This window comes from Aulostomus chinensis, chromosome 3 (genome assembly GCF_037954235.1).
Source record: "Aulostomus chinensis isolate RoL2024-O1b breed Wild chromosome 3, RoL_Achi_v1.0, whole genome shotgun sequence".
Classification (NCBI taxonomy): Eukaryota; Metazoa; Chordata; class Actinopteri; order Syngnathiformes; family Aulostomidae; genus Aulostomus; species Aulostomus chinensis.
Window position 1 is genome coordinate 29,486,034 of NC_141322.1, and position 22,174 is coordinate 29,508,207.

At 46.0% G+C, this 22,174-nt stretch overlaps 1 protein-coding gene and 1 long non-coding RNA gene across 4 annotated transcripts in view; one reads left to right on the top strand and one right to left on the bottom strand.

Annotated features, from left to right (window-relative positions):
* LOC147268573 (uncharacterized) lies at positions 1–4,668 on the bottom strand. The gene is made up of 3 exons (XR_015112188.1): positions 4,583–4,668; positions 4,274–4,494; positions 1–247 (listed from the first exon to the last, which is right to left on the bottom strand). It is a non-coding gene; the product is annotated as an uncharacterized LOC147268573 (long non-coding RNA).
* Positions 2,358–22,174, top strand: part of mtss1 (MTSS I-BAR domain containing 1) — a 46,823-nt gene continuing 27,006 nt past the window's right edge. For 2 of the 3 annotated variants that reach the window (XM_086200264.1, XM_086200265.1), the window contains exons 1-3: positions 2,358–3,189; positions 15,074–15,135; positions 17,284–17,357. In XM_086200264.1, the coding sequence (XP_086056390.1) occupies positions 3,118–3,189; positions 15,074–15,135; positions 17,284–17,357 (208 nt within the window). In that variant the 5' untranslated portion in view covers positions 2,358–3,117. The remainder of the gene's footprint in view (positions 3,190–15,073; positions 15,136–17,283; positions 17,358–22,174) is intronic. The other variant, XM_086200266.1, reaches the window with a different exon arrangement.

Consider the following 22,174-nt stretch of genomic DNA (forward strand, 5'->3'; position numbering starts at 1 on the left):
GTTTTTAGTGATTCTGAGGCTTCGGGGTGGATCCCAGCGGGACGCCCACCTCTGTTTACCATCACAACCAGTGACCAACTGGGATGAGAGCTGCTAATCTTAGCAGTTCCACGTCAGCTCCTTGTTTCTCCTCCATCCTGGGGCCTCTCGCTGCTCCGGTGAAGACGCGTTCCTTCTTCCTCGAGTCGGAGCAGCAGAGATGGAGGCTCTTCATTTGGTTTGGGACGGGTGCGACGGGAAAAAAATGCTTCATGAAAAACAAGAAGAAAACAACCCAAAAAAGGAAAGAATAAATCACAAACGGCTCGTTCTTGGCATCATCAATCATTTAAAACCCAGCCATGACAATTTTTTTTTTTTCCTGAATTTCTTATTCAGTGACAAACCAAACCTCTAATTTACTCGTCTCCCTTCGGTGATAAGAGGGTTTTCTTGTTTAAATTTTGGGCTCAGCAGCTGCAGGAGGAGAGCCTGTTGAGAGCTGCTGGTTCCAGCGTGATGCGGAACCCTGACGTATGAACGCTGAACTTGCAGCCAGGCAGAAGGCACCTTGCATCCAGAAGTTGTTGTCTGCAGCGAACGTTTCAAACCAGACTTTCATGATGTGGAAGACATGAGCCGTCACAGCCAAAGCAGAGAGGTTTTGTTTTTTGGTTTTTTAGGGTCCCCCCCCCCCCCAAATCATTTAGATCTGTGGCTCAAATGCAGACACATTAATAAATTATAACATCATCTGTAAGAAGGTTCACACGGCTAGTTTGTTTTTCCTGGTGGCAAATACTGACCTCTTTTAATTTTAAAAATGTGTGCTCATAAAGTTAGTTGACTCTGACTCGCTGTTGTTGTTCAAATCATGTTCTTCATCTGCGTTTGGCTCACTTGAACCATCTCTTTCGTTCAATTTGATTTTAATCTGATAGTCTTTGCCTTATTTCTTCACGCACATTAGACTTCCTCCAACATGTCCGTCCGTTTTCTGTCCTTCGTTTTGCGGAGGCCGTCTAAACTTTCACCTCCCGACCGGTGAAATCTCTGTCGGGCACCGGAGGCTCATCCGTTTGCACCAATTACCATTTTTTTAACTTAAAAAGCTCCGCCCCGCCGGACCGCCGCTTCCTCGCCACACAACAAACCTCCGCCATGTACCGACACGCAGCAGCGTCGCTACCATGAATTCAGCCGCAAACGGAAACCGATTAGCCTTCAAAATAAGAGGTGCATAAAAATTACCTTACCGATTATTTAAATCTAAACAGTCCTTTCTGACTACCAGAAAAAAATAATGACATTTAAAATGTTTTTGTGCCATTTAAATCAATAAATCTATGTGATTGTGTACTTGTTCCACAGATGTTCAGTGAGTTTGTCAGTAAAAGGCACAAGTCTGGTCTCTATGTGTCCCACTAAACTTGTCCCTCTCATGTGTTTGTGGAACTTTCATTTAACTAAGCTATTGAATTATTTTGATTTGAGCAACCGAGAGAGGCGCAGTAATGATTTGACCCACAAGAAACTGGTACCAAACTAAGGAAAACCCTGATGCTCCCAAACACGTTGGAGGGAACTTATACATAAACAGATGGAGAGATTTAGGGGCTCTGCTCATTTACCTTTTTTTTTCTCCTTGTAATAAATTATTGTTTATTGATTTAACTACTTTCCATTCAAGCTTTTTTTTTTAACATACTAAAGCTGAGATTATTCAGAAAAAGTTCTGGTGAGATTCTCTTCGATCTGTTTGTGTTGTCCTTTACCAGCGGACACACGGAATTCTGATGGAGGTTGATATTTGGTTAAACTTGTGTTAAACCTTCCGATCAAAAAGCATCTTTCTAACGTTCACACTTTGATGTTGCTACTTTGTTGGAGTTTTGTGTATTTGGAAGTCGAGAAAGGCTGTACTTGTAATTATCTTTTGATGCATTATCTCATGATAACAGGTTATACCATTAAAATGCGTTTCAGTGTGTTCATGTGGTAATGAACTTGCTGTCTTTGGGCGACGGGAGCTCTGGCTCCTTATCTTGATATCAATGGCTTGTTTCCTGGGGGAAATGAATACGTTGTTGTCGAAAAATTGTGGGCGGCCTTGTGAGGCTTTCACAGAGTCAGACCAGGACTCACAATTCTAAGACTTTCCAAAGTGAAGCCCAGTGTCTTTACGGGGTAAAATTGACAGCATCTTGTTTTTCGCTCCAAGTGTTCAAATTCTAATTGTCCTAAATATCAAACGCTAGATTTTGTTTTCATTTTTTTACGTTGCACATACGATCAACCGGCTGGGGGCTCTTATTTTGACACTGCTCGCCGGATGTGCGAGTTGTCACTTTCCCTCCCTTCACGCGCTGGCTCGGTGATACTCTCCACTGTAGGTGAGGAGGACTCCCATTGGAGCAACCGGGGGGGGGGAGAGAGCGACTGAATCTGTCGCCCAAAACTCTCAGGAAAACAGCGTCAAATCGCTCGGACATCCACCGGGAATCGGCGACAGGAGGATTAAAAAACCGAGCCGGACGCCAGATAGGATCGGTACCGATGTATTTGGGTCAACCGGGTGTCCGCGGACCTCGTATGTGTCGGCAGCCTAACAGGTTGCTAGCGGAGTTTACGTTATCCTAGCTAGCCAACTTAGCTAGCTGCGGGTAGCCGTGCCTCTCTTTACCCGGGACAAACGGCAGCTAGGGGGCTAAACTTAAAAAAAGAACAACAACCCAACCGTGCCAGACGTTTTCCGGACCGTCAGCTCTGATTCAGGCAGGATGTGGCGCTGCTTTTTGCGGACGCCTATCAAGTTGGCCGGCGGGTAGCGTCGGCTGACTGAAGCCGAACCTTCTCTGTGTGTTTCCCCGTTTGTGTTTTTTTTCTCCTCCTGCCGAGTTTAAGTCGTTTTCTTTAAAGTTGGACTTTGCCCTCCGGGTGTTGGAACTCCCTCTCCATATTTAATTTTAATGACAATAATATTTAAAAAAAAAAAAAAAAGCAAAACGCCCCGATTGCTTCTTCTTCTGCAGGAGTATTTTTGAAAACTTGTCTGGGATTTTGAGGTTTTGTTTTTTTTTACTCGGGAGTTGAAAAAGTTGTTTGGAAGTGGAGGAATTTTTCCGAGCCTGTGGAAAAATGGATGCGGGTATAGAGAAGGAATGCAGCGCCTTGGGAGGGCTCTTCCAGCTCATCATGAACGACATGAAGGTAAAGTGAAATCACGCCTGTAAGGTCGCAGTCTTAAATTAATCACACTTGCGTTCTTCACGAGGAGAACCTGGATCTTCTGCGTTGGATTCCCTCTCGGTCTACGCTGACCTTCCCCACTCACTTCTCTGCACACTGACATGATCGTGATTAGACGCTGTTTATGAGACAGAGGGGGACATGAGGAGGTCTGACTTGGCTGCTCCATTCATTCCCAGGGAGGATTTTCCATCATTACTTCACCAAACACCAAACGCCGCCTCATTTATTGGTTCATATCCATTTTTCCACTTGGTGCGCAGCGTGTTGGGGTTGTTCTTTACGTTGCTGTGGTGACATCACAGCCTCTGACGTCAGTTTTGTATCGTTGTATATTGGGATTAAATCAGATCGATCGGCGAGTGACAGGAGAACTCGCGACACTTCGTTTTCCATCGTGATGTCACGGCAACCGCACATCTTCTAATACATCAGAACAGAAATTCTGGAGGAGGGCGTTTGGATCGATGTTAGATTGCCAACGTTTTAATGGACGACGTGGACGCAACACGCCAAGTTGTTGTTTCGGCTTTATTTTAACATTCTCAGCAGGTTTTGTAGATTATTACCATATGTGTTATATTGTGGTATTATCATGTGGGGATGAAATAGTACTGCGAGGTCCTTGCTAGTACTGAGCCCCAATCTAACACTTCATTTCTACAAATAAGGACAAAAATTAGGGACATTCAATGTGTGTATCTTGTTCTCGAGTCTCTTCTTCTTTGCTCAGCAGCTGTCATTGGAGGAAGCAATGCAGCGTGTGCGTGTGTGTGTGTGTATCCAATTTTTTTGGAAATTGTCAAATATCTTGTATCAGCCAAATCTGTTGTAGTATGTGGTCGTATTGGCTATCGGCCAGTGAAACCATCCAGTCCTGTGCGGCTAAATCCTTCACTGATGGTGTGATGGTGTGAAATGGGAGCCTGCTATTAATGAGCAGGTTCAGAAAGAGCGATGTTGATTGGGTGTTGAATGCTCAGAGGTTAAATCTGGAAGTGGGCCATGTGAGAGGGCAACAGGGCTGAAGGGGGGTGGGTTTTACCAGCTGTGTGGCCTTTGATGTGCGTTGAGCAGCACCCTTTGCTGCCTGTCTGTCTGCTCCTTCATCGTTACCAGACTCTGTCCTCCAGTCAGCACTGAGTCTGAAGTTTTTTGTCTAGAACAGCAAGCAGAGGCTCTGGCGCTCCTGGAGCTGCTGCACCAGCGTCTGGCTGACTCACACCGGCAACTCTGACTCTACAGGCCAGTTTTAGTTTTTCACATCTGCAGGGTAATGAAAGAAATGACAGTACAGTGATGAAGCTGAAGCTGGCAAACGGAGTGTAAAATAACACAACAAGTACATACAGACCTTCACCAGTCACTGCTGGAGAGAACAGACTGGTTGTTATTGGATTCTTCAGATATCACCATCTGCTGCCTGCTCGGATCCTCTCTTCCTCTTTGATTGAAGACTCTGTAGTAAAACACTGGACTCAGCAGTCGTGGGAGATCTGAAAGTTGTCAGATCAGCACAGCTCTCCTGCACACGTCTCTGCACGTCAAACAAGAAACTTTCATACAAGCGCTCTCGTCCAGCCTCCCTTCAGAATAGCAACAATTTTTGCACAGCAGTGTCCAACAGGCGCCTGTTCAGAACCAACTGTGTAGATCTTTTTGGTTCAGCGGACCCTGCAGTTTTGTCTGGTCCCCCCTGAAACTGCCTCAAAGAGGGCCAGAGTCTCTGTCCACCAGCAGGTACGGTGGGAAGAATAAGGCTTCCTTCCTGGCTGCTGGATAGTCAAAGGCTTTTCTACCTCATTCATACACTGACGAAGCCATGAGGCAAGGCACCAGCCGGCTCACCAGGAACAGTTTGAGGGTCAGTGTCCTGCTCAGGAACAGTTTGACACAATCTCTGGGGGGAGCGAGGATTGAACCGGCAACCCTTGGGTCACTACACAGCCACCTAAACAAGCGACAGTGTCCTGAACCTCCCGCTGGACTGTAGTGAACAGAAATGAAACCAGATTTGTGTGTGTCCACGGTGGACTGGTCGCTGCCGCTGCCCGTATGTGCCGGATCCACAGCACCCCCTCCAGTTCCAGTGTATCACGCCCGAGAAAACTACCACGGTTGTCGTTCAACCTTGAGTTGGAAATTGGGTTTGAAGTGTCAGTGTTCACCCCCACCGCTTCCCTGGACCTGATTGTGACATCTGCAGCCCCAGATCATGAATCAGTCAGGGTTCTTGTGTAAGAGTGGATCCTGGGATGACTCGCAGACGTGCTGTGTGCACTGCTGCCTAATTGTGAAGAGGAGATGCTATTTGTGCACATGAGGGATGCATTTGTTGACTGAAAGTCAAGTTAAAGCTCTGTCCAGATTGAAGCGGACCCACCAGTCTCACTGGTGTTAACCTCCAGTTGGACTTCTGTTGTCCCAGTACACAGGAGCTGGGAGGAAATGATGCTCTGACAGGAGAACGTCTGTCTGGATTTGGAACAGTTGGTGCTGGTCTGGCCTTAAAGACCAATTGTGACAGCTCCTGAAACTGAGACAGCATGAAATTAGTCGCCTCTGTCCAGAAATGTGTTGTTTTTGCAGTATTTTTGCCTGCCATGATGACAACTCAACGATGTTTGACTTCTGGGTTAAACGCCGCTGAGGGACCTACAGACGTGCTCGGAACAGCAGGCCAGTTTGGGGCTGACTGATGCGTAAACATGCCACAATAAATTGATCCCTAACCGCTTTATCTGTGTATGTTAGTTGCAGCTCAAAGCGTTTGATTTCAGTCAGATAAACATGTTTACTCGTACTTTGAAATTTCAGGTTTTATCTGAGGAACACAACTTCTTCAAATGTCCGGTAAACGCGCCGTCTGTATCTTCCCCGAGAGGCCGGGAGTTAGAGCTCTGCAACATGACGAATGGATGTAAGAGGAGGAAAAAAAAAGAAAAAGAAATTAGGAAATTCTCTAAAGTTCCTGAGTTACAGATCTTTGGATGTAACGTGGTGGAACTTGCAGACATCCTGCGCTGAGGCCGCTGATCAGTAGGCGTGAGTCACTGCTGCAGGCAGATAACAGGGAAGAGGGAGCTTGCGGTCGATTGTGTGTGCATGTGTCACTTAGAGCTTGTGGCATCACATCCTGGTATTTTACCAACATGGCACCCAACCAACGGGGCCACTCCTGCCATCTGTCTCTCCGTTTTCCGTCTCTCTCCCTCTTTCTCTCTTTCGCCCTCTCCCACTCACTCACACACTCACACACACACACACACACACACACACACACACTGGTAGAAGTCATGTCTAATTAAGTAGAAAGTATCTGTTCAGATAAATCTCTCCTCGGGGCATCGTGACACCATTGCGAGGAGCTCCAGCTCCCGGTAGACATGAAGACGGTCGTTACCGATCAACCAAACCCCCGTCTTTGAAGTAAAGGAGATGATTTTACGTGTGCTGTGTTTTCCAATGCATATCCAACCTAAAGAGTCTAAGTTTGCCTTTAATTCATATTTAATGAAATATTTCTTGATGGAAATGAAGTGGTTTAAGTCCAAGTAAAAAGGTTGAATTGATTGGGGTTTTTTTTTCTCCTGGTCTTAATGAAGTTTTGCAAATATGCAGTCAGTGGCCTTGTGGGTTCCTCACTCTGTAACGGCTTCCTCAGACCCTCTGATTTTGCTGGAAAGAGCCAGACAGCTTATTGATTTCTGTCTCAGCTATATCAGGGGTGACATTATGAGCCATCGACCTTTTACACTCCACCTTTTACCATCACTGCTCTCATCCATCCCTCCATCCCTCCGTGCTCAGTATGACCCCTACCTCTCTTTCATGTTCTGCCTCTTATGTTTTCTTTCCTTTTCCTACTCAGTCATTTTTCTGTTCATGTTTCTCCAGCGCTTCCTCTCCTCTGCACCTGTCCTCCCAACCACCGACTCCTCGCGGTGTGACTCCTCCCAGTGGACTTGACTGCTTGTCATGGACGTGATAAGTGAAATGCTGCTTCTTAACTGTTAACTTGAGGGAAACCGTCTCACCATAGAGCAGACGCCATGCCCGCTCTTTCCCTGGGTATTTCTACTAAATGAGGTTCCAAGAGGCATCCAGGTAGTGCAGATGTCTATGGTGTTGCTTACCAACACGGGGGCCAGTGGTCTGGTTCCCTGTGTTAACTCCGCCTTGGTTAGGTGTCCATACAGACTGAATTGGCCGTGTTCTCAGATGGAATCCGGATGATGGAGCGTGTCCTGGTCGCTGCCTGTTTGGGAGGAATAGCGTGATCCTCCCATAGGCTACACCCCCCCGGTGGAACACCTTGCCGCCAGGTGACGAGATGACCTGACATGTGAGGGAGGATGTGTGTGAGGCTGTGGAGTTCCCCAGAGCAGCAGAGGGTTGGAGCATGGAACTGGGACAGCTTGGTAGGGTGAATGATGTGGAGGAGAACCAGAGGAAAGAGCAAAGAAAGTAGATTTTAAAAAAAAAGTGTGTTTTTTAGCTGTGTGAGCACACACTTGTGCTGTGATTGTGTGTACGTGTTATTCACCATGCAGAGAAGCAGCTGTGTGTGTGTGTGTGTGTGTGTGTGTGTGTGTGTGTATGTATGTATGTATGTGTGTGTGCAAGTGTGCAGAATTGGTGTCTTTCAACAGTGCCAGGGCTTTGCACGCACGCACGCACACTACAGTAAACAGTGGTTGTGACAACAAAACTGTAGTTTAGAACCAACATTGTCAATAAATCATGTTTCTATGGTCACGTTACTGATGTGATACTGTTACTTCCTCATAGTGGTTTTAGGGTGTGGTTGACTTTAGAGAAGTCTTACTCACTGGCACGAAAATAGGCAGCCACAGGACACACACACACACACACACACACACACACACACACACACACACACACACACACGAGTGTAATTGCCTGCTATAATCAGACAGCCAGTGAATTGGTATGGCTTGTGAAGGTGTTCCTCCTGTGCAGAGCCCCATCCATCACCTTCAGCTTGAACTGGAATGACACGAGCTCAAGAGCGAGTGAGTGACAGTGAGCCAGGCCTTAACCCCCCAGTGTCTCTGATGAAATGCACTGTTTCTTCCACGAAGAAGTGGTGGCAGAAGATTTTTGCGAGCACACGCTCAACCTTAACATGCGGGAACATTGTTCTCTTGACTCCAAACAAGGCTGCGCACTTCACCTGAAGGGTCCTCTGGGACGGGACAAGCCTGTTCAATACCACCATGATGTGTTCCATCTGGGATGTAGCCAGAGGACTAAGGTTTTGGGAAATTTTGAAGAAGGATGAACAGATGGCTGAATGGACATGAGTCAACAGGTAGAGAGAGTGATGATAGTGTGGATGAGTGCAGCTCAATGGAGGGTGTGGATTAAAACACCCACACAGCGGTACAGCTACCCTGTGTCTGGCTCGTCTGAAGCAAAGTCTGTCGACAGTAAAAACCCGTAGCAAAAATTAATCAGATTTGGATTTCAAGTATCCGTAATTGCATTCTGCTTCACAGCGACGCTCTCGTTTTAGTGAGAAGAGAACGTTTAGTTTATGAAAAATAAAATCAAATTACGTTGGTTTCAAGAGTCTGAGGAGGAACGAGAGGAGTTCACGTTCCTGCAGTTGATCAGGGTTTAAAGTCTCAGTTTTGACATTCGTGATGGTGATTGTGGGTTTTAATACGGGCCACCTGCCTTATGGCTGGAAGACATCAGCATTCTTTTACATTCTAGCATGCAAAATTGACAGGAATCGAGATTAAACCTTTGGAAAGAGGAATAAAACCGTCTGATTTTAGAGGACCTGCAGACTTCAACAAGATCAAGGAGCAGACGGTGACGTGTGTCCTGCCAGAGAACCATGCCGGAATAAAAGCATAAAAGAGAGGGTTGCTGAGCTCCAGCTTGAAAACATAAATTCTTAATCAGTTCTGGACAGAGTTGACAGTCGAGGTGACAGGAAGGAAGCGGAGAGAAGAAGAGCAGTGACATGCAGAGGGTCCCTGGACGGAGACTGACTTTAAAACCTCCATGGCCTCATCAGACCCTCCACCCTGAGGAGTGAGGGCCGGCTCCATCTCCGCAGTCGTGTACCTGCACATGCAGATCTGGCCGTCTTCCTAAGTGTCCTGCTCATCATTCATTAATGAGACCGAGTCCCTCGCTGCTGTCACTATAGTCAATTGGCCTCATTTTATCTGGCCTCAGCCCCTGAAACAAAACTCCTAACCAACACGTGCCTGCGTTTTCAGGACTCACAGTAAACCGCGATAGCATCACTGGTTTGGAGCACGAAAATGCAGTGTGCTTTAAAAGTACACAGGCCATTGCAAATCTGTGGTATGTGACTGATGTTCTGTGCTCTTGGCCGCCTGCCTGCATCCGTTCATAGGGAATGTGTCAGCTTGCGTGTGCTCAGGTTAGCAACACACAGTGTCAAAGAGTTTGGCTGCTTCTTGGCACGCTAGTTGATCAGGTGTGAGGAGCGCTCAGGAATTTAACAGTGGTTCCTTATGTCTGTCGGTCGGCTGCTACCCCTTGGAACCACGGGACGACACCCATGCTTCAGTCAGCGTGGTGTAAAAACCCCGAGTCCGTCCTGCAGCGGGTCCTGTCTAGGTCACACTCTGGACCGTTTGCATGTAAAGCACGAGTCTGCATTGAATGCTGCCGGCTTCTTAGGCTGCTGCAAGTTAAACGCCCCAATCATCACTTCACATGTTCAGAAATGGTTCGATGAACCAGCAAACCCAGGTGAACATCTCTTTGTTTTGGAACTCACCAGCTGGTTCTCCCTCCAATCAGGGGCCAAATATCCCAAGAGAATTATGTCCTTCTGTAAATCTCAAGGCTCTCCGAAGGCTAGCTAGCTAGACGTGTACGGAGGCGCCCCTTCTTTGATGAAGTTTGACTTTTAAACACCCTCTGATCTTAACTTCCGCACACTTTAATGAGTTTGCATTTTTTCTTTAGCAGAACCAGCTTTCTGTGGAGATATTTTAGTGTCCATGAAATTGAGGGAAAAAAGTGACCTGTAGAAGAACCAAATAGTCTGTTTCTCTGTTAATTATTACCAGGATGCTGCTGCAGGCCCACATTTGTTTGTCTTTGGGTAGTTCTTTTAAATGCTGGGAATTATGTTGGCAAATATAACAGTTGCTAACAGTTAGCGTTGGAATGACCTGTGCTAGAAGTAGGGAAAGGTTGTATTTCATTTCTGTGTTGAGGATTCCCAGCTAGATCTTGTGATCCGAATGCAGCACGCCAAGCTTCTGGCAGTTTCATGAGAGACGCCAGACCTGTAGTCTTCTGGTCTGATTGACCAGTTGTTGTTTTTTTTGTTTGTTTGTTTGGGTTTTTTGTGCCAAACAGAATTCTCTTTTGCCAGGCAATCACCTGCCTCACGTTCTGAAAGAGAAGAAGGGATTTCTCTCGGTGGCCTTCCAGGAGTTTTGGGGGCCAAACTTTCGCTCTGGTCACTCTGGCAGTATTTTGGGGGCAGGAGCTGTGCTGCTGCTGCTGCTGCATTCTTTAATCTTCAAAATCAGGTCAGCAAAGGCAGCAGATCCACCCCCCCCCCCCCCCCCCGCCACCAGCATCCCATAACGTGACTTTACTTCTGGATGAAGCAGCACTGAGAAGAGCTTTCAGCCTCAGGCTTCATGACAGATTTCACTTCAAGGTTAAAGTTTGCAAAATCCAATGATTGGACCAAAAGTCAGGAGGTAATTATCAGCCTGTCAAATATGACCAAGCTGAAGAGAACTCCCTGCTGGTGGAGTCAAAGCTTGTGAGTTATGTAAGAAAGAAGTGGCGAGTGGAAAGCCCACACACTCCCCTGTCTGTTTGTCTCACTTCATAAAAACCTCCTTATTCCCCAGTTAAAGGACGGGGCAGTTCACAGCCTCCCCCAAACAAACCATTAACCTGGTGTTGACACACACTACCCTACCTGCCCACTTTCTGCCTTCTTTCTTTCTTTTTCTTCTTTGAGTCAACCTGTGTTGCTCAAACACAGCGATGGACAAACCATCGACCTACTGTTTGAACAGTCCCAACCTCGCTCGCCCTTCAGCGCAGAACTCAATATGGCGACTGTTTGTCTAGAGCCTAGTGTTCATTATTTATGCATCACTCAAAATACTGAAGTAGACCTCCAGATCAATTTTGATTTGTTAGCTTAGTAAACTGCATATATATGGAGGTTTCAACAGAAATGGGTTCATACGTGTTACGTGTTATTGCCTCACTGACATGACGTTGCCTTGCTCTTCATTCAAGAGCACAACTGGCAGCTGTCTTTATTGTCTTCATCTCTAAATCCCTACAGGACAAAAACAAAACTTTCATTCTTCCCAGTGAGTGTCGATGCGTACAAAGCCAGATCATATTTGATCCCTGAGTATCGTCTAACAAATCTCCTGTTTAAGACTGCGTTCTTAGTTTTACACATCTTAAAAACGATGAAAACCCACCACCTCCTTGGACTGGGCTCTCCCCCTCTCTCTCTCCCCCTCTCTCTCTCTCCCCCTCTCCCTCTCTCCCTCTCTCTCTCTCTCTCTCCCCCTCTCTCTCTCTCTCCCTCCCTCTCCCTCTCTCTCCCCCTCTCTCTCTGTCTCCCTCCCCCCCCTCTCCCTCCCCCTCTCCCTCTCCATGTATGTATTGTTTAACAAGAGAAAAACCTGTCATTTATTGTGAATGTCCAGCGCTCATCTTGTGTTGCACATCAACGTGTACAGCTGTATTTGACATCATTGAGCCACAGAGCTTGTGTGCGATCCTCATCAGGTTCCACTTTCAAAATGGTTGTCGAGGAATTTGTTCCGTCATTCCCTTGTCAAAGAACAGCGCTGCTCTTTGACACTCACTGATTAATGAGAAGACGGTCATCACAATCCGGTCTCTCTCCAGTGAGACGAGCTTCCTGCAACTAACACATAAACAAGATCTCCATTTTCTGAGCTATTTTGGTGAAACAAAGCTTTATTGACAGCATAAATAACACAATAAAACATTTTGGGTATCTCTTCCAAATTGAATTTCATCTTTAAGGTTGTCTTTGTCTCGCTACTCTTGTGAACACATCCGTGCTGTTAAAACGAAACACCGGTGAGAAGCAGAGGCGGAGCAGATGGTGTTGTAAAACACAGGCCGCTAACATTAGAAAGTGCATTTCTCCCTCATCTCTCAAAGTGTTGTCATGCTATTGAACCGTTCCACGGACAGAGCGGGCGCTTAAAGTTGCTCAGTGGAAATATGGCACGTGAATATTCCAGTAATATGAGAAAAATAAATCGTAAGAATCTGTAAATCTGTAAGAAGTCTTACATGAGCTGTTTTATCCGAAACCGAGTATCTCTAGTTTAGCCCGGGTAGCCCAAGTGGTTCTTGTCTGAACTCTCAGCATTACCAGTGATTCTGCCTTCTAAAAGACTGGTTGACTTCATAAATAAATAAATTACCAGCTAATTGGTTGGCTCGTCAGTCTACTGAGTAACTTAATCAAGTCCAGCCTGTAGTCTGGACTCCTGAGAGGTCCACAGGGCGATCTGGCTTTCCTGCGATGCCATGTCAGTCTCCCCTCAGCACTCGTCCCCCCCCGTTGGTCAGTAGAGCAAGTCTGGATTATTATGGTGGGATTAGAGGCTGGCGGCAGGTGACTACACACACACACACACACACACACACACACACACAGCAAAGTAACTGTACACCTGGTCTGGCTGGTAGATTGGATAACAGCTCTGTATATCTTCTATACACGAGCGCTGAGGCTGTGAATGGAGTTGACTGTGTTGGCGCTTGCATGGCGTGCAGAGAAATTCTACTCATCTGGAAAGTTTTAGGCTGCTGCAAAAGCTGATTTGGTTTATGAGGGCAAAAGTATTGACAAGCAGTGATGGGCAAAGTATAAAAGCCCGTAACGGGCCTGCCTGGTATTTGAGTTGAGTGAAGAAACTGAGCGCTCTGCCCTTAGCTACAGTCGTATTGGTACTTCGGTTTGTAAACATTGAACTGAAAAGCATCGCTGATGTGAAAGCAGCCATCCAGACACATGAGAGCAGACGCCTGTTGGCAGCTGTCAAACTCTCTGACCAGACCAGGACCATAATTTAGAAACCGCTGCTCTGAAGCTCTCGGTATCAGTCTGTGGCGTTTCAGCCCCAACTGCTGCAGAACCGCTGCTGGACAGTTTTGTCTGCGACTGACTGTGACATTCCTGACAGTCACAACAAACCCTGGCAGAATGTGAAGTTGAGGCGAGAAGTAGCGAGGGAACCAGAAGGGCCCTCGAAGAGCGGCTGTGACTGAGAGGCGAGCTGCAGAGACGTTTTGTTGGATGTGTGGTTTTGCTTCTGAGCTTTAAGCTCTCGTCTGGAGTCACATTCTGTGACCGCTCAGTTTCAAGCCCAAGACAAATTTCTCCTCGGAGACAAATAAAGGAATTGATGGACTGATTGAATACTTCAACATTTTTAAACAGCCCTCCTGACAGACACCATGGCACTAAGGAAGTCCGTGTTCGCATCTACAGTGCTGGAACCACTCGTTCTTCACAAATATGCTGATATTTAGAGGGCAGTGTGGCCCGTGGTCGGTGGTGTTCAGGCTGTCCGTCTGTCCCGTTGCTGTGACAATGATGTGTCAGTAAAAGGCCAAAGTGACAATTCTAATAAAATGGAAACTTGAGTCTATATGGCAGTTTTGACAAAAGAAAGGCCTTTTTGTGAACCCCTGATCTGAGCAGGGATGACCAAAGGTCAAAACATGTTGCATGGCACCTCTTGTGAACAGAGAGTGTAGCCAGACAGAACTGCAGATGCCACTGGCAGTGCCGTGAGATACCGGAGCTTTTGTTCTACATGCCGTTCCCAACCTGCGAGCAATAACAATCATCTAAATTGTAACGGTTTTGGAGCTCAATGTTTTTCTGTTCATTTGCCTCCTCTTCCATTAACCCCCAGGTCTGTGTTGACCACAGGCACTCAGCTGGTCACCTGCAGTATTTCATCATGGATCACGCAGCACTAAATCCTTGTTGCTAGTAAAACTGTCAGCTCCATGCTGTGCCCAACTCTAAAGCAGGGGCCAGCTAACAGCTTTAGCGTTCTGGAGCTAAGAGGCTAATGGTGTGGTGTGAGGGGTTAAAGCGGTATAATCCTCTCTCTGGTGGACCAGCAGCAGAAACAGAGGACAGGCAGGGTGACTCGGTGCAAGGATATAGAGAGGGGGGAAAGTGGAACTGAGGCCTCGGTCTCCACAGGGCTCCCCTGCATTTTAATTCAAAAGCCAGAACGCTGCGCTGGCAGCTGCTGGTCACAGATGTATACCAAGGTCAGATCCTGCAGCTTTAGCTCACGCAATCGATCGGGTGCTTTCACAAAATGTAATGATAGAAACTGCTTTAAAATTAAAGTGTAAAGCAGTAAAGCACCAGCTATATATATATATATATATATATATATATATATATATATATATATATATATATATATGATATAATCCATCCAGGGTAAAAAGTGTACAAACCACTGCCATCATGTGTAGCCTTTTAACATCCCTGACAAACTGCATTTTCAACTGCTAGGTCTTGTTCGGCTATTTTATTAAACAAGATCAAACTTTGGCTCATTTTGTTTTCCAAAATGTAGAGTTGTTTTTTTTTTGCTTTTTCACTCATTGATCAATGTGAACCGAAGGTCTTAAGTTGAGACGGTCGTTTGAAGACATCAATGGCAGCAGCGGCGGCGTTGGGCTCACTGAGTTCTGTTGTGCTCAAACTTGTGTGTCACTGCTGGAGGTTTAATGCTGTTGATGTTCTCTGTGTTTCCTGCAGGCTAGTTATCCTACGTGGGAGGATTTTGTAACCAAAGGAGTCAAGCTACAATCACAGCTCAGGTAAGACGAACGTGGACACACATTTAAACTCAGAACTTCACTCGTAACCCCTTCACTTCTGCCCAGGGACACTCACACACACACACACACACACACACACACACACACACACACACACACACACACACACTTGTGCGGGTGCGTGTGTATGATGGTGTTGTCACTTATTGATCTGTAGTAGATTTATTTCAGACTGCAGCAGAAAGCTTTTCGCTGTGCTCCAGCCTCAGAAAGGCTCACTCTCACACGCTCAATCGCGCGTGCGCTCACGCTGCAGTACGCTGGTGAAAACCCTGGTCTCGCCATCCTCTTGTGGAGTTTTTTTTTGTTGTTGTTGTTTTTCCACGCAGATTTCCAGCATCTCCGGCTCCTTTGGTATTCCCAGTACTTTGAGAAGATCTTCACAACTTTGGCATCAGTTCTTGTGATAAGCATTGGTGATTTCTATTCTGCCGTGCTTGAGAAAAGTCCTAGTCGGGTCTGGCAGGATTGCAGCCCTTTACTGATTTCAGTGTTTTTGCAAAATTGATTCAAATAACTCAACTTTATTATAAAGCACCTTTCATACGAAATGCAGGACAATGGGCTTCATAGAACCCTAGTCTAAGAGGAAAGACATGGACAACAATGAACGTTAGCAACGATATCAGGATAAAATAATGGAGCATTCGAAACAATTAAGAGTTAAAAAAAAAACGATCATTGTAACGATTAAAAGTAATGACATCTGTCAGGGGTCGTGATTGCTGCAGCACAAGTCTCAGCAGAGCGGTGCACCAATCAGAGTTGACCTGTTGTGTTGAATGAAAAAAGGTTGTGTGAAGATACAGCAAAGTTTCCTACACACACACACACACACACACACACACACACACACACACACACACACACAGGGTAATCTGATCTTCATAGTTAGGTTTTTAGTGGTAACGGCTATGTGTGTGTGTGCGTGCACGCATGTGTGTGTGCGCAGCTTCAGAAACCCAGCCCTGAGTGGTAATGGAATACACACTCAGACAAAAGGTCCATTGATGATGATAATAATGTGTGTGTCAGAGGGTCTCCAGTTGCACTCCTAAACTGGCCTTTGAGAGCGTCTGGCCTCTCATGTGGCTTTGCCAGTCGTGCTTCCAAAATAAGTCATTTTCCCCCGCCGACTAAGTGGAGGTGTGTTTATGCTGACGACTGGGATGCTGTGTTGCTTTGATCTGCACCGCAGGGACATTAAAGAACCTTTGTGTGCTCGTTGTTTTGTTCTGATGTTTGTTGTCGCGGTGTTACCTGCAAAGGCGTTGTGCTGTATCTCCCATTCGCAAATGTATGGAGTCATTTACAAATGTCTGGATTTATTTTTCAAACGTGTAAAAGAATCTGCAAATATGAATTTCTGTGAGTTCAGTAGTCGACCATTTTGGGTTCTTCCTCAATTTCACGGATGAAGAGGAAATGGTTGTGTTGTTCATTGTTCTGAAGGCAGGCATCAGTTTACGCCCACTAAAATGTCATCAACTCTGCCATCGATGAGGTTCGGTTCATTATTCATTGCCTCGGTTCTGAAATACCTGCATGTATATACACTCACATATTTTTGAATGTATGTGCTGCATGTAACAGTTTCTGGCTTGCTACTGTGTCATACATGTGATAAAAATCAGTGTAATGAAGGGGAAGCTACAAGAAAGGAAGTCATTCCCAGGTGCAAGTGCAGGTCATGGAAACTCTGCACACTGATGCAGTGGCGTGAGTGTGTGAGGGTGTATATCCGCCCCCTCCTCTTCGTTAGATGATGGAAGCCTCTTTATTCTGATCTTTTCGGGGATCTTATTTCATGAGTAAAAGATAGCATGGACATACACAGTAATGTCTGGGAATGTAATCATCGCATGATCCCTTTTCCTGGTATTCACATTGGCTCTGATGTGTCCTGTTCAGCCACTTGAACCAAACATAATGTTGTCAGTATCTCTTTGCTAAGTTCTCTTTGTCCAAAAGAATTCGCTAAAGTCAAGAGAGTAGAGCCGCTGATTGAATGGGTGGAATGGACCAATCCTCTCATGTCACATTGTCTAACGCCTCCAGACTGTGGGGTCATGTAGGTCACTGGGAACGCGTCTTGTGTATTCAACCTATTTATCTCTATTGATTCAGGACCACCATCTTGGTGACGGGAGCCTTCTTGGATGCTTTTCAGAAAGTGGCAGACATGGCAACTGGGACCAGAGGTAAACACACACTGTAACACATTAGACAGAGGGTGATAGATGTCTCAGCTGTGAGGCGCGCGTACACACACACACACACACACACACACACACACACACACACACACACACCAAGAGGAAAATCCTTGGGGCATCAGCTTTGAGTTTTTTTGAATTCATGTTTGTGTGTGAGCCAAGAGAAACGTTTTCCCTCTTGATAGTCTGGGCCGTCTCTTTCCTCAGTGCAGTCTTCCACTGTGCCTGTTTTTATAGTAACATAAGGGAACTAATTAGCTCCATTAACAGTAGATGGAAGTGTGTGTGCGCGTGTGAGAGAGAGAGAGAGAGAGAGAGAGAGAGAATTATGTTGAAACCATTAAAGAGGTTTCTGGGGGGATGAAATAGGCCAGGAAAACTGCCAAGACAACTTTCAGCACATCTCTTTAGAGCTATTTAGAATTCACCTAGTAACCTTTAACTGATAATGAGAATTTTGCCCAGCTGGTCATCATCAGGTAAATGGTTTAAAAAGCAATCGTACGTTATGACGCTGGATATCTCGGCACTCCAGTATTCAATTAGTGCTTTAACTTTTTGCCGGCGGCCTTCCTCTCTTTTTCCGTCACTCTCTGGCCCAGTTAGGCCTCATGAGCAGCCGCCTTGTTTTTCCCCTAATTATTTTACACTAAAGCTGCAACCTTTAATTGGTTAGTTGTTAGTTGAGCAAAAGAAAATTAATTGCCAACTATTTGCTGATTCCAGACTTCAATATGAGGCCCCCCCTTTTTTTTGTGTCTGTAAATAAGGACAGAAAACAACGAGTCTTTGGGGCCTCTCTAGAAGCTCTAGACTCTAGAATGTACGCACGAATCCATCACTTTGGGCTCCGTGGGATTGTGACACGTGTTTTTTTTGTTTTCTTCGAATTTTTTTTTTGATATCAAAATGATGAATATAACCTGCACGTAAACTGATAATGAAAATATTTGTCAGTTGCAGCTCCAGGTTGCACATATTGACAATCCAAGACAGAGACACTATCACCTCATTTCTTCCCTGCAGATGGCGCTCTCCAGTGGTTTAGGCTGATGCGTCTGTGTTCAAAATGATATAGAATTATAGGACAAACAACGGCAGTTCCATTGTACCTGTCGAGTACTGAGGTGCGTCTCGCGGTCAAAGCAAACAATGCATCCGCATGTGGTAGTTGATGATAATGGCCCCCGCTCCTCTGGGTTCTCCAACACAAAGGGGCCCATCCAGTCTCCCAGTTCTTACTGAGGTCAGCCACTGATATGGGCAGTCCGGTTCACCCCAGTGGTCCTGGACTGGTCAGGATCTGAGCTCTGTGTAGGCGAGCCAACTTCCCTCCTGGTTACACCAGCTACAAGCCAGGAATATAAAGAAACTGAGGCAGGAAAGGAAGAAGCTGGTGAAGCGCGGTTGTCTAAAATAGAATTGTTTTCCGCAGCAGGGCTTTACCTGACTTCCCCAAGACGCTCTTCTCCTGACTAAAAAACCTGAAATATTCCTGTTGAATTGTTGTCTGAAAACATAAATATATCATCTTCCCTCACATAAATAATCGAGCCACCACGTAACCCTGCTGATGTCGACTACAGGATGTATAAATACATGGAGTGCATGGACAGAGGCTACCAGTTTATTCTGAGCTGCAGCGCCTGTGTGTTGCAGCTTTGTTAAGACCGTCAGCTGCTGATATGATTATGTCAGACAGACGACAGTTGGTATTTAAAGAGAATCCAGTGATGTGGGTGTGCGTGGGAGGTGACTCATGGCCGCTCCCCTCCATGGGAGCAGTGGACCTGCTCCATCATGCCTTAATGTTCTTGTCTTGATCAAGAAAGACGGAACACAACATTTTAAACCAAAAGGCCTCTCGTTAGAGCACAAGCCTCAGCAAGGTAAGTGTAAAAAAAAAAAAGAAGAAGAAAAAAATAGCAGTGCACCAGTGGACTGTTATGCCAACCAACGCAGGGCCTGTGTATTGCCTCCAGCTTGGCTGGGTGTTCATACCGACACCGTTACCGTGTCAGCGGGTGGACGAGGGTCCTGCCTGCTGCACTGGTCAGGCCTCTGGTCTTTCGTGATGCCTATTGAGAGGGGAGGGGAACACATGCCGCGTCCTCCAGGTGACACTGCTCACTTCTGTGATGGAGGAAGCCTGTGGTAGCCTGCTCGGCCCTCCTAAGCAGTACAGGGTTTGTGGAGCAATGAAGTAACAGTTGAAGTAACAGAACAGAAGTTCCTGGGTTCTTCCTTGACCCATGGTTCAAGTTTAGCACAGACGAGCCTTGTGTTTCCTCTCGTGTAATCAGACAAATAAATAAATCCAGTGGATGGGAGTGACAAGAGAATCTCTAGATGGGGTTGATAAACTTAAAGTCTGCTTACTTGCTTACTGTTGGTGTGAGTATAGAATCTGGTAGTTACCAACGGTTGCTGCCGTTTTGCTGCCCCCCCCCCCCCCAACTGAAATAACAACTCTAAGCTAGCTGGTAAGCCCTTAGAAACCCAGATGCTGAATTTGGATTTTAAAAACAAGTCGGCATACAAACCATTAAAAAAAGTTAATTGAATAGAATGTGCTTCCCCCCAGCATTATTTTGCAAAGGCAGTGTTGCTGTGTCTGAGGCTTAGCAATGCCAAAATAAGTCTGATTGACTTGAAGAAGTTAAAAAAGAATACAAAATAAAAAAGTTTATATTCCTGGCTTGTAGCTGGTGTAACCAGGAGGGAAGTTGGCTGTGCAGTTTTTTAGCGGAACAATAAGTTGGCAGGAGTCACACGGTGTAATGGAGGGACATCTGGCCATGCGAGTCTGATAAACCTGTATCTTTAGTGACTCAGTAGATCGATGGGATCTTAATTCATAACCCTGTGCAGGAAAAACTAATGAACAACAGCACAGTCAGCTTTAAATACAGAGGCCCACGAGAAATGAGCTGCTTCTGGCAGATTCAGATCACATTGTGCAGCACATGACATCACTTGAAGCGTAAAGCCTGAACATCTCTGCCAGTGTTTCACCACCACAGTATCATGAGGTATCATCATGCATCTTAAATCACAAGATATAGAGTTCAACAGCAAAACAACGTTTCAGCTCCAAGCGCATTCTGTCGAGCACATACCTCATGCAAGGCCACCCTACAGAAAAAGGCTGGTTTCCGCTATTGTCAAACAGATCCGCCACAAAACGTAATGATTGCTGCAGACAGACAGACCATCCAACCAACCAACGAGCACCATGTGCGACCTCACGCAGCAGCCACATTCTGAGAGAATATGTTCTATGAGTGGCTTTTCTTCTGCCTGCCGTTCACTTGTTCACCTCCTTAACCCCAGGTCCCTCGGAGGGGGGGGGGGGTTCAAACCTGTCACCTTTTGGTAAAGAGTGTGCTCAACTATGCACAGTCAAATCTGTCATGATGGGAGGGGAGTCTCACTCCTGCCTTGTACCGTAAGATTACCCATGTCCCGACCAGCCCGTGTGTGTGTGTGTGTGTGTGTGTGTGTGTGTGTGTGTGTGTGTGTGTGTGTGTGTGTGTGTGCCACATGTGAACAGGCATGACACAAGTCTGGAATTTGATGGCACGAGTTGCAACACAGAAATATGTCACAAAACGGCCATTTCAGTGCCCTGGAATAAGTTCCATGTGTCAGTGACATGCTACAAAATGGCATTGAACCAACAAAATGGTACTGAACCAACAAAATGGTACTGAACCAACAAAATGGTATTGAACCAACAAAATGGTATTGAACCAACAAAAAGCTCCCACCGCGTTCTTCAGACGTGATTGAAGCAGAGCTGGTCTGAAGTGCTGAGAACTGAGGGAAACTTAATTGATGGTGTTCACCCAGACAGCACAATAAAGTACTATTGTCTCACCATTTAAGCACATTTGAATAACTCTGTGATATATTTGGTCACCTAATGAGAGAATTGCATTCTCAAACTATACAATCATGAGTCATCAAGATTGAGAAGCATCACACAGTTAAGGCTGCGGTGGGAAAATGTGGTAAGCAGAAGTTCTTTTGTTTGAAACGTGGTACGGCGCTGTGGGTCAGCCCGGCTTGGTCATGGTCTGGTTTAGTCCTGTTAGGCCCTTGTCTGGTTTAACCATCCTTGGGCCCTCCATCTGTTAGTGGTCATCTAAGTGTTAGCTAAGTTAATAGGGCTTTAACACACTACATGTTGACCAAGCACATTCCACTGTGTATGTGCGCGCGTGCGTGTGTGTGCATGCACATACACGCCTGTGGAGTGTGTTTTGACAGCTGTCTCCTCCTCCATTCTCCGCAGCTTCTTTAGCCTTTAGCTTGTCAGCTGCTCTGTGTGTGTGTGTGTGTGTGTGTGTGTGTGTGCATGCGCGTGTGTGTAAGAAAAAAGGCTGACTAAGAAAGTTACCACCATTGTACATACACACAAACACACACACATCCCTACACTGTCACACTCTGCGCTGACACGGCTTTTCAACGTGAAGAAGCATTTAATTGTTTTCTTCCATTCAGCGCCTCCGAGGACCCACAGGAGACCCTGCATCTGTGTGTTTGTGTTTGAGAACCAGAACTGGTCTGATGGCTTTGTGTGTGGGTTCTGGGTTTGGTTGTCATGGTAACGACTTTGTCATCGTCTTTCTGCGATTGCGCGAGTGTAAAAATGTTTTCTAGATGGCTGCTTACCAGACATGTTCAAAGACATGTCAGTGGTTCTGCACCTCTGATAGGGCATGTTTCTCTCTCTGGGAACATGTCAGAATGGGTCCCAGTGTGCTGTGTATTTCCCTCATAGGCAGGGTTTCCTT